Source organism: Lagopus leucura, unplaced genomic scaffold (assembly GCF_019238085.1).
Source record: "Lagopus leucura isolate 7727_CA_CO unplaced genomic scaffold, USGS_WTPT01 Super-Scaffold_100159, whole genome shotgun sequence".
In the NCBI taxonomy this organism is placed as follows: domain Eukaryota; kingdom Metazoa; phylum Chordata; class Aves; order Galliformes; family Phasianidae; genus Lagopus; species Lagopus leucura.
Window position 1 is genome coordinate 7,562,835 of NW_024962335.1, and position 12,751 is coordinate 7,575,585.

The 12,751-nt window shown below is 37.0% G+C and overlaps 1 protein-coding gene across 6 annotated transcripts in view; it reads left to right on the forward strand.

The window, feature by feature from the left end:
• The window catches only part of VEZT (vezatin, adherens junctions transmembrane protein), a 56,244-nt gene that overhangs the window by 22,247 nt on the left and 21,246 nt on the right, over window positions 1-12,751 (forward strand). For 3 of the 6 annotated variants that reach the window (XR_006182078.1, XM_042889793.1, XM_042889798.1), the window contains exons 4-7: window positions 1,084-1,259; window positions 2,872-3,147; window positions 7,643-7,792; window positions 12,059-12,206. Coding sequence is in view for 5 of the 6 variants with exons in the window: in XM_042889793.1 (XP_042745727.1) it covers window positions 1,084-1,259; window positions 2,872-3,147; window positions 7,643-7,792; window positions 12,059-12,206 (750 nt within the window). In the remaining variant the exon portion in view is untranslated. Of the gene's footprint in view, window positions 1-1,083; window positions 1,319-2,871; window positions 3,148-7,642; window positions 7,793-12,058; window positions 12,207-12,751 lie in introns of those variants that run through there. The other 3 variants (XM_042889794.1, XM_042889797.1, XM_042889795.1) reach the window with 3 other exon arrangements.

Below are 12,751 nucleotides of genomic sequence, written 5' to 3' on the forward strand. Positions count from 1 at the left end.
GTGTTCTGTTTCTGCTCTATTCTCCATAGTGCTTTTGCATTTGGGAAAAGCAAAGTAAAGTAATGCACCACCATGGAAATGTTGCGTTAGACTGTTATGGAATCTAACAGTTAGAAGTTTGTTTTTTCTACTGTGATACAAAAATGAATCACTATATGTAACTTAGGGGAAAAAAAATGCTGAATTATATGAGAAGTTAGGAGTTTCCATTTCTAAGGGTTCATCCGATTGCTATCACTTCTCCCTCATTTGAAGAAGCAAGATCTCTGCAACATCTTGTTACTGACTATCCTTTTAATTCCCTTCCTCCTTGTTTCTCTTTGAATTAGAACTTTTGGCTTCACACCTTTTCTAACCTTAATTTCTTGAGACAGAAATGCAACCGAAGAATATGGAAAACATGTTTCTTCTGCTGCCTGCTACTTTAGGGTAACAAAATGACACAGGATATTTTGGAGGAGAGCAGTTTCCTCTTGAGCACAGCCATAAAACTGTGTTTTCCAGTAAATGTAGAGTGCAAGTAGTCTGGATTAATATCAATGTAAAGAATTTAACTAGCTAGTTTGTGAAAGCCTGGGTTTTCATAAATAATCTAATTTGGTCAGTGCAGACTAAAAAGCTTCTGTAATGTGAAATGTCAAACTTCTGTAAACTTCTGTTAACTTTTGCTCTCCTTTCCTTCCTGTAATCTAGCTAGATGCAAAAATGCCACATGTTCAGTTTTGGTGCTTATACAACATTCTCAATTGGAAGGGTTCTGTACTGATAGTTTGGTGCAATATTTTGGCATAATTGTGACGTGTTTCTAGATAGCACTACTGTCTAGATCTGATCACAAGTCGATGTGAAACACCCTGCTAGGCTGAAGTAATAGATAGAAAATTAGTTTTTAAATTTAAGCATGTTTAGAAAAGTGAGGTAGCCACTACTGGTATACCTGAAATATTTCTGAATCTTCAGGAAGAGTTAGCTGCCAGTGAAGTGTAGGGTATCTGGATGTTTTCCTTGTTATCATAACTTAATTTTAAGAGTTTACATGTTCTTTACTAACACTTGTTTTTTCTTCTGCTTATTTGTGCTAAGGATGTTGGATTTCGATTTGACACGCTCCGTACCATCCTGCAACAGGAAGTTCTGCTGCAGGAGGATGTGGAACTGATTGAGTTCCTTGACCCGAGTATCCTGTCTGCAGGGCAGTGTAAGCAACAGGAAAATGGACAGCTTCCAACACTACGCTCCCTAGCAACTCCTAATATTTGGTATTGTACAGAGAATATCTGTTACAGTGTTCGCTCTTAAACAACAACAAACAAATATTGTACGTTCTTTACATAAAATGCAGCAATATAGTAACTTTTTTTTTCCTCAGATCTTTGAGTCTTTGGTCCACTACTACTCACATATATGGATAAACATGTTTTTGCCTCAGGCATTTTATTGAAAGAGCAGTTTTAATCTGAGATAGATACATAAGCATAAGTCAGTACTTATAAACCCTAACAGATGCCATTAATTGGTTTTGAAAACATTTGAGGTAGGAAGGATTGTTTGTCCAGCATGAAGAAAACTTAGGTGGGATGAAACAGTCTTATGGGTAGTAGAAGGTAGTAAGGAAGCGATGTCAATGTGTGCAGAAAAGCAAAAGATACGAAGAAAAATAATTTGATTCATTTCCAAAATATTTAGACTGAATTTGGGGGAAATCTTTGGAACTCTGAGGATACTTAGCAGTAGGGATAAATACATGGGTGCATTTGGCATCGTCTTTATCTTCCTGGGGCTGTCAGTGATGATTTAGATAACCAGAAACTGAAAATCAAGAAGCTGGTCTCTTTGACCCCTTCCAGTCTTTCATTTTGGAGATTTTTGGGGCAGATTTTTTTTTTTTTCAAATATGCTAATGAAGTTACAGACTGTGTGTCCCTTCTTTAAAGTTATTTATGTTCCTGTAATACTTTAACTGCACCTTTGCTGAAACCTATCACTAGAGCGAAAGAGTTAGAGTTAGCTTTTGTGAACTAATTGAAAAATGACTACAGAACTGTCCAGCAACTAGAAAATCCAGCACCATGTTTGATTTTAGGGGGGGGAAAAATGATATTTTTATTTCAAAAACTTCAAAGATTGAAGTTTGTTATGTGGGTTGAAACCCATATCCTGTCCATCTCTGTGAAGACTGATACAATTTTACAAAATTGCAGCTATAATACTAGATGTGAAACACCGTGTATTTTTTAGGAGTTACTTGTTGTAGATTTCTTTCTAGATGAAAATAACAGCCTTACCAGGTTTTGGAAATGTTCTTTAGAAACAACTGAACTGAGATACTAATTACTCTGTCGGGGTTTTTTTTTAAAGGATTTTCAGAGGCTGCCAAATAATCTAAAATAATTATTCTATCTATGCCATGAGAATGTGCTCAAAATTAGTTGTCTGTTGGTATCCGAGTTAAATGAGTCAAATGGCAAAAAATAAAGCTAGTGTTACACGAGGGTTTCGTTTCCAAAAAAACCCATATCCTTTCCTAATGTATTTTTGAACCAGGAAATGCAGATATTCCCATTCCTACCCATTCCAGCTTCTAATGCTGAGTAGTCAGATTGGGGTTTGGCTTTGTGGGTTTTGTTTTGTTTTAAGGTCATATAAAATAAAGTGGCCATTTGAAGTGGTACATCTTTCTTCTACTTTTGCCATTAAATAGCTGGATAAATGTTTCTTTAGAGTATACCCAAGGTGTAATATCATGTGAATGTACGTTTAATCTGCAGCTTAGTATTTTCTGGTGTTTACAGCTCACTTAAGAATCTACATGTACTTCCTGCTTGTTTGACCTCAGGAGTCTGTGGTTGAAACTACTTTCTCTGTTTGCAGGGATATCTCACTCTTGCTTGCCTTTGTAAGTGCCCTGCTTATGCTTCCTTCATGGTGGAAGGAGTCATCATGGCTACCGTGGGGACTGGTTCTGCTTGTGTATGCAGTCTTTCGAGTGTGGGCCACATGGAGGACAGCCAAGCTACAAATGTCCCTGCAAAAATACTGTACCCAGCTGGAAGAAACAGTAGCAAATAGTCGAGCTTTTACTAATCTTGTGAGGAAAGCTCTACGGCTCATTCAAGAGACTGAAGTAATTTCCAGAGGATTTACCCTGTGAGTCTACGTTTCATTTTAATGCAAGATCCGTCTAAGCCAGATGTGTTCTGACATAGTCTTGTTGCACTGTCTCCCATAACAAATGGAACTGCTGAAAACCATGCTGCTTAAAGTTTTGCTTTTATGTAAAATAGTATAATTATCATAGCTGTGTTCACCAACATGCGAGTATGAATCCTAACAAGACATTGTTAAAACTATGCATCCTGAAGGAGCATTAAGTATCAGAAATATTTACTGGACACCTACATTTTTGAAAATCTCCTGGAGTCTTAGCAATGAAATACCGAAGGAAAAAAAAAGAACTTAGAACCAATCCTGGAGGGTTATTTAGGTTGCTTCTTTCACAGTTTTTTGTACTTCGTATTACCAAATCCATGTAACCAAACTGATCTGCAAGTAATCATTCATATTTTAGAAAACAAGATTACTTCAAAATTATCAAATAATAGTCTGAAGTAATGAGAGCATAGCAATTAGCAAGGCCTATTCAGAGGTCATTTTCAACCTCAAAAAAATTACGTTTCCCTTTTCTTTTCTTGCATACAATTGTTAAGATGTTTAGAATTTTAAGTTATTTACTCCTTGATTTGCCTCTTGTCCACTTAAGGTATTAAAGTTTCTCTAGTTATTTAGCTCTCTGGGTAATATTTAACTCCTTGGATAACTTTACTCTTATTATGTTGAAGGACATTAGAACATATTCAGTGTGTGCAAGACCCACTCTCATTGCCATGTATGTCCTTTTCCCTTGTAGCAACCTATTTCTAGACATATGCCTGAGTCAGTTTGACTTGAAATTAAAGAAGACAGGAAATGCCCGCAACTAAATGCTGCTGACTTCTTTCTAAAACCAATAAAAAGTTCCCCTGTGTGCACCAAGAAATGGTTAATGCCAGACCAACTACTCAACTTGTAGGCTCTTGTTGTTATGTGCAAGCTTTAAACTGTGGAGTTTGCATTTTGAATTAATTTTTGAATTTGAGATACCTTCAATATACTTAGCTTTATTCTCCCTTAGGAATGCATAAACATGTCTTCAGTCTGCCTAGCTGTGTTTTTTGTTGTGTTTTCTGAAGAAGTGTATAGTTAAGCAATAGACAGTCTTATCTTTGCAGATGAGTTCTTAAAAGAAATTATTATTAGGGCTTGTCCAAATAACAGATGAGAAAAAAAATTTGGGTTTTTTCCTAAGTTTAAGCAAATGAACTTGTGGTCAGTGTTAAAAATTGCTCGTTTCTTGTTTTTTTACTACATATCTTAGATAACAGATTAACAAAAAACAGACTGATCTTTAAGCTAGTGCTTGATCTCATAGCCCCTTTACTTAAAATTCTGGCAAGCTTTTCAAAAGCTTTTATAGTGTGGATGGAGTGGGAGAATGCCATGTCAGCATTCTCATCAGAATCATCATCATTCATACTCAGTATGAAGAGGTCGGTGTCATACAGGTTTTGGGTTGGTTTAGTCTGGAGGAAGTTTGAACTCAAGTGTTCCCTCCAGCACCCACATAAGTAAGAGATGCTGCTGCACAGAGCACGGTGAACTTCTTTGCTTGATATTATGCTTTATGTGTGATCCAAAAATCTAGCTACCCCCTCTCGGTGAATTTTGATACAGTGAATCTTAGAGGAACTAAGTTTGATATGTTCTCCAGCAGTAACCTTGTCAAAGTCTTAATGCTTGTTCAGAGAGAGTCTTGAGGCAATAGGAATGGTTGCACCTGGAAAGTTAATGAGTATCTTCTTGTATTGTTTTATATCTTTAAAGGAATGGGATTTTAACTGGGTAGTGCAGCATCCTGTTGCATGATACATATGCTGCTCTTTGAATATTCTGCAAGCCTAGCGTAGTCTGGACTGTGAATTCATTTTGTTATGAATGAAAGACAATGAAGCTGACAAATAATACCAAGTCCAGGTTTTGACTGACTGTCTTAGCATAGTTCTGCAAGCCCAGGTCCTGGTGTCCTATGTTTTTTTCTCTCTATTGCACCATCCATTGCTATGTTCTCATATGGCTAATTTGTGTAAACTTACAGCTTTGCTTTATTCTACTCTCCATGCCCCCTTGTTAATTAATATTTGGCTGTTTCTGAAAGTGTTAAATTATCCTTGATGAGATTTGGGTCAGTTCTCCATTGGTTCATTGGTTTACTACTGCATGGCAGTGGCTGCTATATGATCAATTGATTCAAATGTTGTTTTGCCTTTGTTCCCATCCCACCTAAAAAACAAAACAAAGCAAAAACAAACCCACAAACAAACAAAACAAAACAAAAGAAACACACAGTAGCCACTTAAGGGAAAAAAAAAAAAAAAAAAAGCCAAACCAGTAAGGACCATGTCATGTGTTTCTTATATAATCTGCTCTTCAAAGACCATTGAATGTTCTGATTTCAGTGTGGCCTTCAGAAGAGTTTAATACCTCTGTTGGCTTTTAAGCCTGCACAGTAAAAGCTCTGTGATGCAGAGATGCTCAAGATCTTGCCAATGTAATTTGGATTTCAGAAATTATGTAGCCAGTGTAGGAAAGGGCTCTGCTCAGGCAGAACAGCAGTATTTCTGTCTCTGTTGCAATTAGACAAATTAATCTTGATCACGAGTTGCAGCCTGGATTTTCTCCTGGCTAATGAAAGTATGTTCATTATTAAATTATGAAATGAAAACTGTAGGGATATACAATGAAAGGCTGCAGCAATAAAAAGCAAGTAGTTATTTCCTTGTCTGTCACTGATACAATTAACTTTATTCCAAAGTACTACCTCGATATAGTTTCAACTACAATCAAACTCTGTGAGTGTATGTTGTTGTGTATAGCATCTCTGTAGAAGTTGCTTTTGTGTTAGAGTACAAAGAATAGTTTTTTATTTAAGTGTACATGCGGGTTTGTTAAAGGAGGGATTCTATTTAAAACTTGATTTGTGAAACTAATGGAGAAATAAATAATAGTTCTTTACAAAGAAAATGGATATGGAGCAGCAGAGAAGAGGAAATTCACTTTTAACCTTTTTTAAAAATTTTTGCTGTTTGTGGCTGATGTCCAAAGATGATAATATATTGTAAGTTCAATTAAAGTATGTGGAAGATAAATGAAAACCTAGGAAGCTAGGGATATGGCATGTCTGTCACATGGAAATTTATAGCAAGTTATATTAACATTACTGGAATAAAGAATTATTCCATTTAAAAAAAAAAAAAACAACCAACACTGAAACAAGCCTCCCAAGAAGCAATACAAATTGTTTTGTTGAATACTGTCAGTACTGCACGTACTGCATGAGTTGTGCAGAAGCTGAAAATGCTTGCATTGCTGTAGCAGAACATAAATTTCTTTCTCTTTTTTACTAGAGAATAGTTTTTACTAGCAGAATAGCTTTACTCTTCTCTTTGGTCCTGCTTCTGACAGTTCACCCAAGGCTTGAGTCTACGAAGTGATATAAGAGTTTGTCCTTGAACGCTTCTAATTTTATCTTCACAAGTTAGGAAAACATTAGAGATTGGCATGTCCTGACTTACAGATACAAGGTGAACTCATCACTTTCCTCTGAGTAAGGTGAGAGCAGAAGCAGGCTTCCAATCCCCTACCAGTTTGTCAGTCTTGATGACCGCACCACGTCCATTCCCGATCTGGTTCTAGTGAACACAGTGCAGGAGAGGATGAACTGTGCACTTAGGCCATTTTCAGTGTTGTAGCTACAGGTTTGGCATCAGATTATGTGTCTTAAGACTCTGTAGATATATTTAACATTTACTCAGTTCATAATCCAATTTATTTCCAGATTAGACAATTTCTTACTGTTCTGAAGACACTTTGAAGTATAGTCTAATAAGCAAATGGTGTCTTTTAAATTGTGTATTCATCTGAACATATGGATACCAAAATATATTTTCAAATATGCTTTATACAATTGTGTACATTTCATGTTACCTGTCTGACTTCCATGAAACACTGCTGTCATTCACTGCATGATTGATAAAAGCTATTTCACCACTTAAGTAACGTTTCTTTTGACCTAGAGAGTAATTCTGCAGGGGGTTTGACCAAAAATAGTGTTTTGCATGAAAAACAATGAACAGTAGCACATTTTTCTATAAAAAGTATTTAAAGAGCAAATCTGCATGCAAAGAGGCAAATGTTAAATATCTGCAAACTTACAGTGGGCTTATGGTAGTTTTATGGCAGATAATGTTGTGGCCTGCCTACATTTACTATGTTCTTTTGGAACACTTTGGAGAAGACAAATGTCCTCAGGAATTTTACTGTGGCTCAGGTAGGACTGGAATCAGGCTGCCTACAGAGGAATCCTAGCTGCTTAACTAAATGTTTGACTGAATAATTCACTGATGTGAATTTCTTGTGTGTGTGTGTGTGTGTGAGAGAGAGATAGTTACTGAGCAAAAAAATAGTGGTAGAAAAAGAAAACTTATGTATTATCTTTTAAAAATACTTTAGGACATCTGTACAGTTGTATCACATTTTACTTTTCAAGTTTGCTTGACAGGGTCAGTGCCGCTTGCCCACTTAATAAAGCTGGACAGCATCCTAGTCAGCATCTTATTGGTCTCCGGAAAGCCGTCTATCGGTCTGTCAGAGCCAACTTCCGAGCTTCAAGACTGGCTACTCTGTACATGCTGAAAAAATATCCTTTTTGTAAAAACCCCATCCGTTCAGATATTCCATTAATATGGTTTTCTACCTGCATTCATGCCGACATTCAGAGTTGGCATGACTAGAAGCATACAGTATCTAATTGTATATCTAATTATGTATCTAAACAAAAACTGAAGAAAATGTAGCGTAGTAAATTTTGTCTTATGCTTGATTTGGAGCAGTCAGCGTATTTCTTTCTTTTTGCACTTTGCAGTGTGAGATGAGATCCTGTGGATTGAAAACATTGCCCCAGGTATTGATGGCCATGTCTTTGATGTATGTACTGTTTTATGATTATTCCTAAGTCATCTTTTTTCCTCACACAAAAAAAAAAAGCACCTCTCCTCAGAACAATATGCCCTTTCACTCCTTGTCTCCATTTTCAAAGATAAGTTGATTTCCTGTTTCAGACAAGCTGGGTGAAACTCTTGTTACATTAATAAGCCAAAAGCGTGAGGATTTTCTATTCCAAATCAAACTGTGACACTTGCTTCACAACATGAAATCTGAATCATAATCTGTATCTCCTCAGCAATTCAAGATTTTTGTTGTACTCTGTAGGAAGTGGCAACGTAGAGTATTTCAGACTGTATTGGAGCAAAAACAAAAACAGAAAACAGGTACGTTTCTGATATGAAAAACATTTGTGTCTGTCTTTGAAAGATTTTTAAAATGGAGGTTCAATTATACCAAGTTATCATGCAGATACCTTAGTAGTAATGCCAGCTGAAATGAATGGTCAAAAATAGGTTGGAACTGTATGTCTATAAATTCTTGGCGACCAAATAGAGAAGCATTATATAGAAGCATTCTATATGCAGAATGTAGTAGAATGTAGTAGAACAGGTGTTTTGGTTTTCGTTTGGCTTGATTGATTGTTTGTCACGGATTTGACCAGATCAATCTATGTCCGTGACAGGGGCGACAGGCCTCTGCCCTCCCCCCCCCCCCCCACCCCAGTCCCACAAAAATGGGAAGGAAGGAAGGGAGGAAAAGAACAGCGGCAACAATCTATGGAGGAAAACTTATTTTACTATAATATTGGAATACAAGATAACACAATAGATACAATTTAATTGCAATTGAGATTAATAAATCAGACAAGATGAGAGAGAGAGAGTTCCCGGGACCGATTCAAACCTGAAAAGCTTGGAACGGCTAGGAAAGCACCCTCCAGCACCCACTGCCAGGCAGCAAGAGAGCGCCCCCCCCACCCGGAAGGGCCAGATCCCGTGACTTCTGTAATGTACAGGGATAGGTACCTGGGATTGGGGCAGTGACACTTTAATACCCCGTACACTACGTGATGTTTTGATGTGGAATACTGAAACCCAAAAACAAAAAAAAAACAAAAACAAAAAACATAGAACCATGACATTGTTTTTTTGGCTGTTTTGCTTTTTGCTTTTTTTTTGCATTTTTGCTTGAAATATCTTCCAGTAGAAATTCAATGTGTGAAATGCATCTTAGTCTCCAAGACAATAGCATTTGAATCTTCCTACCTGATATACTAAGAATCAAGGCTTAGTGAAGGTAATGGTAATGTGTATCTCAAATGAGTAAGTGGGAGATCTGACTAATGAAGTTGTTACAGAGAATTAAAAATCTTCATTCACAGCTTTACAGTTTAAATACAGATATGCAATACAGATCACATAAACCTGACACGTTATCATTACTCACTTCAGTAAGACAAGAAGCTTGCCAGTGTTTGCTTGTGGTTGGTATGCCACTTTCTAAGAGTGAATTGAATAAATTAATATCTTCCTAATTACAATTTGTTCCCATGTAAAATAGAAAAACATACTATGATGCTGCAGCTTAAATTAAGTATTTTTGTTAAACTCAGTGGACCAGTAATATTTCACAAGAGGGATTCTCTACGTTTCATGTGAAGTGACAGTTATTGACTTGCAGAAACTACTCAGCATTTTCTCACGTCATCCTTACTCTGATTTGTTCATACCAACGAGAGTGCATTGTCCACAGTTGTAGAAGAAACAGCCATAGAGGAGAAAAGAGTATTTCTCCTTAAGCCTGAAAAATGAGGGCATAGTGGAATACAATATCCTTATTTTAGCTTAAGCTAAAAGTTGGGTTGGGTGTTTGCAGGATATGATGCAGATTTGTCACTACTAGTGTAGGAAACCTCTGCACTGCACTACACTGAGTTGTGTAATAATTTAGAGGTGATCAGGCACTGGCACAGGCTCCCCAGTGCACCAAGCTGCCAGAATTCAAGGAACATTTGGACAGTGCTCTCAGTCATAGGTTTAATTTCGGTGAGGTTCTGCGTGGAGCCAGGAGTTGGATTTGATGATCCTTGTAGGTCCCTTTCCACTTAGGATATTCTGATTATTATATTTTTAAATTTAATGTCCTTTCATTATGATGAAGTGGATGATAAAATACATTCTATGTATTTAAGATGCGTTGAGTTCAGGAAAATTTGCTCTTATTACATCTAGTTAAATTTTGTTCCTTCTCCTTTGAAAAAGAAATTTAGTTAATCACGAAATGTTAAAAAAAAAAAGCAACCACTTTTTTGCTTAGGAAAGACAGCTAATACAAGAAAACCTTAAGCTGAAGGTAAATAAATAAGTAGATGTACTCTCTTTGGGCTCTAAAAGCCTACATCAGAAGTTTGCTTCTGGAATATCTAAGTAAAGATTTTTGTTGTTGACCAGCCATCACAGTCATCACATGCTTTGTTCATCCCTTCCAGCAGATTCCAGAATTTTATGAGACTACAGAGCATCTTGGATTTATTAGGAATTCTATGAGGCCTTGTTAGATCTTTAGATGGGAAAGTACTTCTGAAGAGCAAAGTACTACTATTAAATTGTTACGTATGTGGGTGCATTAGTCCTTTTGCTTTTTTATAAGTATCATCATCCTCCAAGCGGAGACTAGATATTCACTGTACATATATTTTATTCTGGATTTGACAGTTTATTATTTAGTATCTTTGCCTTCTCTTGCTCTAAGCTAATAAGGAATGTAAGTTAAACGTGAGAAAAGTATTTTTGCAAAAGCAGGAGTGTTTAAATAAGGTACACTTATTTACTCTACTTGCATCCCTTTAGTTAATTTCACAATGTGAAAAAAAAAAGACATGCTTTAGATCAAAGAGCACTGAGGAAATGTCAGTACATTTTTAACCAAAATTATTGGAAGTAAGAGGGCATGGCAGGAGACAGTGTGGGAGTTTAATGGGAATCCCTAGCTGAGACGCACTGTGTCTAAGTGACTCATTTGGTCAAACCATCTTCTTGAGAGATTCCCTGTAATTTTTTAATAGATTTAAAAATCCACATGTTTAAACTGTTTTTCTTGCTGTTGCAGAAAAAGATTAACACAGACTGTGGTTAGTCTCTAAGATAATAGGTCCTGAAGATTTTGACCTGTATTTTCAGTCTCTGGTGGAGTTAATGTCCCTGTGCTCCATCTGCTGGACACACTTTCAGGTTAATTTAGACTAGCTGACCCCACTGACACTGTGTTTATGTGAAGCAGCAGATGCTGTGTTACTGAGTCATTTGCATTGCAGATTTTCATCTGCATTCATGCTTCTGGAGAGCACTTCACAGGCATCTTTCTTCCTGTCTTTGAGTAGAAATTAGTGAGAAATGTGTTTGTTCAGAGCCTGAGCACTTAGTATTGATGTTTCCTGAGCCACAGAAATTTCCCTTTGTGCAGTGTGCTCCCACTCAAACGAAGAACACTTTCTTGAGCATTATTGCAAATACAATCCTAAGAGAATGTAGAGGGTGGAAAATTTGGGAGTGAGAGTGAGTAGAACTTGTGGCTTCCCCAGAAAACATATTAGCTGGATAAGAGAGAAGTACTTCTAATGGCCTTTACGTGACCAGGGAGGTTGAAAACATTCAGTTTGTAAATCAAAACATCAATCTTCTCTCTGATCTCTGTTGAGGCTGACATGAGCTATTTATTGGGAATTTACTGATTAAGGATAATTTCCTCGCTTGAAAGGAATGCTGAGATTTTGCATCAATCTGATTGTATTTGTTTCTTTCTAAGTGGTTGCATTTAGACATAGAAGTTTATTTGTTGTTCTATCTCTCATCCTTCTATGAGCTTGTAAAACTGTGCTGTGAAGAAAGACGGAAAGTTCAATTAAACAGGATTTAGATTCAACTAAACAGAGATTGGATGCCATTTTCTGAGGTGTTTTTTTTTGCCTTATGTGTTTAATGCAAAAGTACTTTGTTAGCCTCCTTAACTCTGGCTAAACCTACCCTCTGAACTCTGAGAGCGACAACGTGACCAGCTACATCTGTGTAGTCCCTTTTAAGGACCTGGGACTGGGACTGAGTGAAGAGCAGGTATCTGAGGAGGAGGCACACAATCTCACGGATGGCTTCAGCTTGCCTGCACTCAAGGTAATTGCTCTTAGAAAGACACACATGCATGCAGGCTCAGTGTGAGAATCCGTTTCAGTTCTTGTGGTGCATACAGCTGATTGTCTTCTCTAAACAAAGACAACTGCTCATTTCATTTGAAGTGGAAGTTCCTAAGAAGTTAAGTTGTGGGTTTGCTTCTTCTCAGTTTGCCTAACCTCTTCTGTGCCATGTAAAATGTTATGATTCGTGTCTTACAGCTCTTTAGTGGCATTCATCAAATTTCTCACTTTGGCTGAAGAAAGGAGTTAAGTCAGCTTTCTCCTGAAGTACAATGTTTTTTTGTTGAAGTAGAGTGCAATTAGGCTTCTGTTTCAAGATTGGTTGCGGGCCAATGCAGTAACTTTTAAGTGGATGTAGAAATTATAGCCTAATGTTATAAAGGAAAAATTGTCTTCGCTGCCACTAGAATTTTGGCAGCTCTTTTTGAGCTGTAGGGTATTTGAAGATCATAGCAAATAATGAGACTGCCTGATGAGAATATGAAAATTGAGGTCTCTGACAGACTTTTGAACATAATTGCCTAT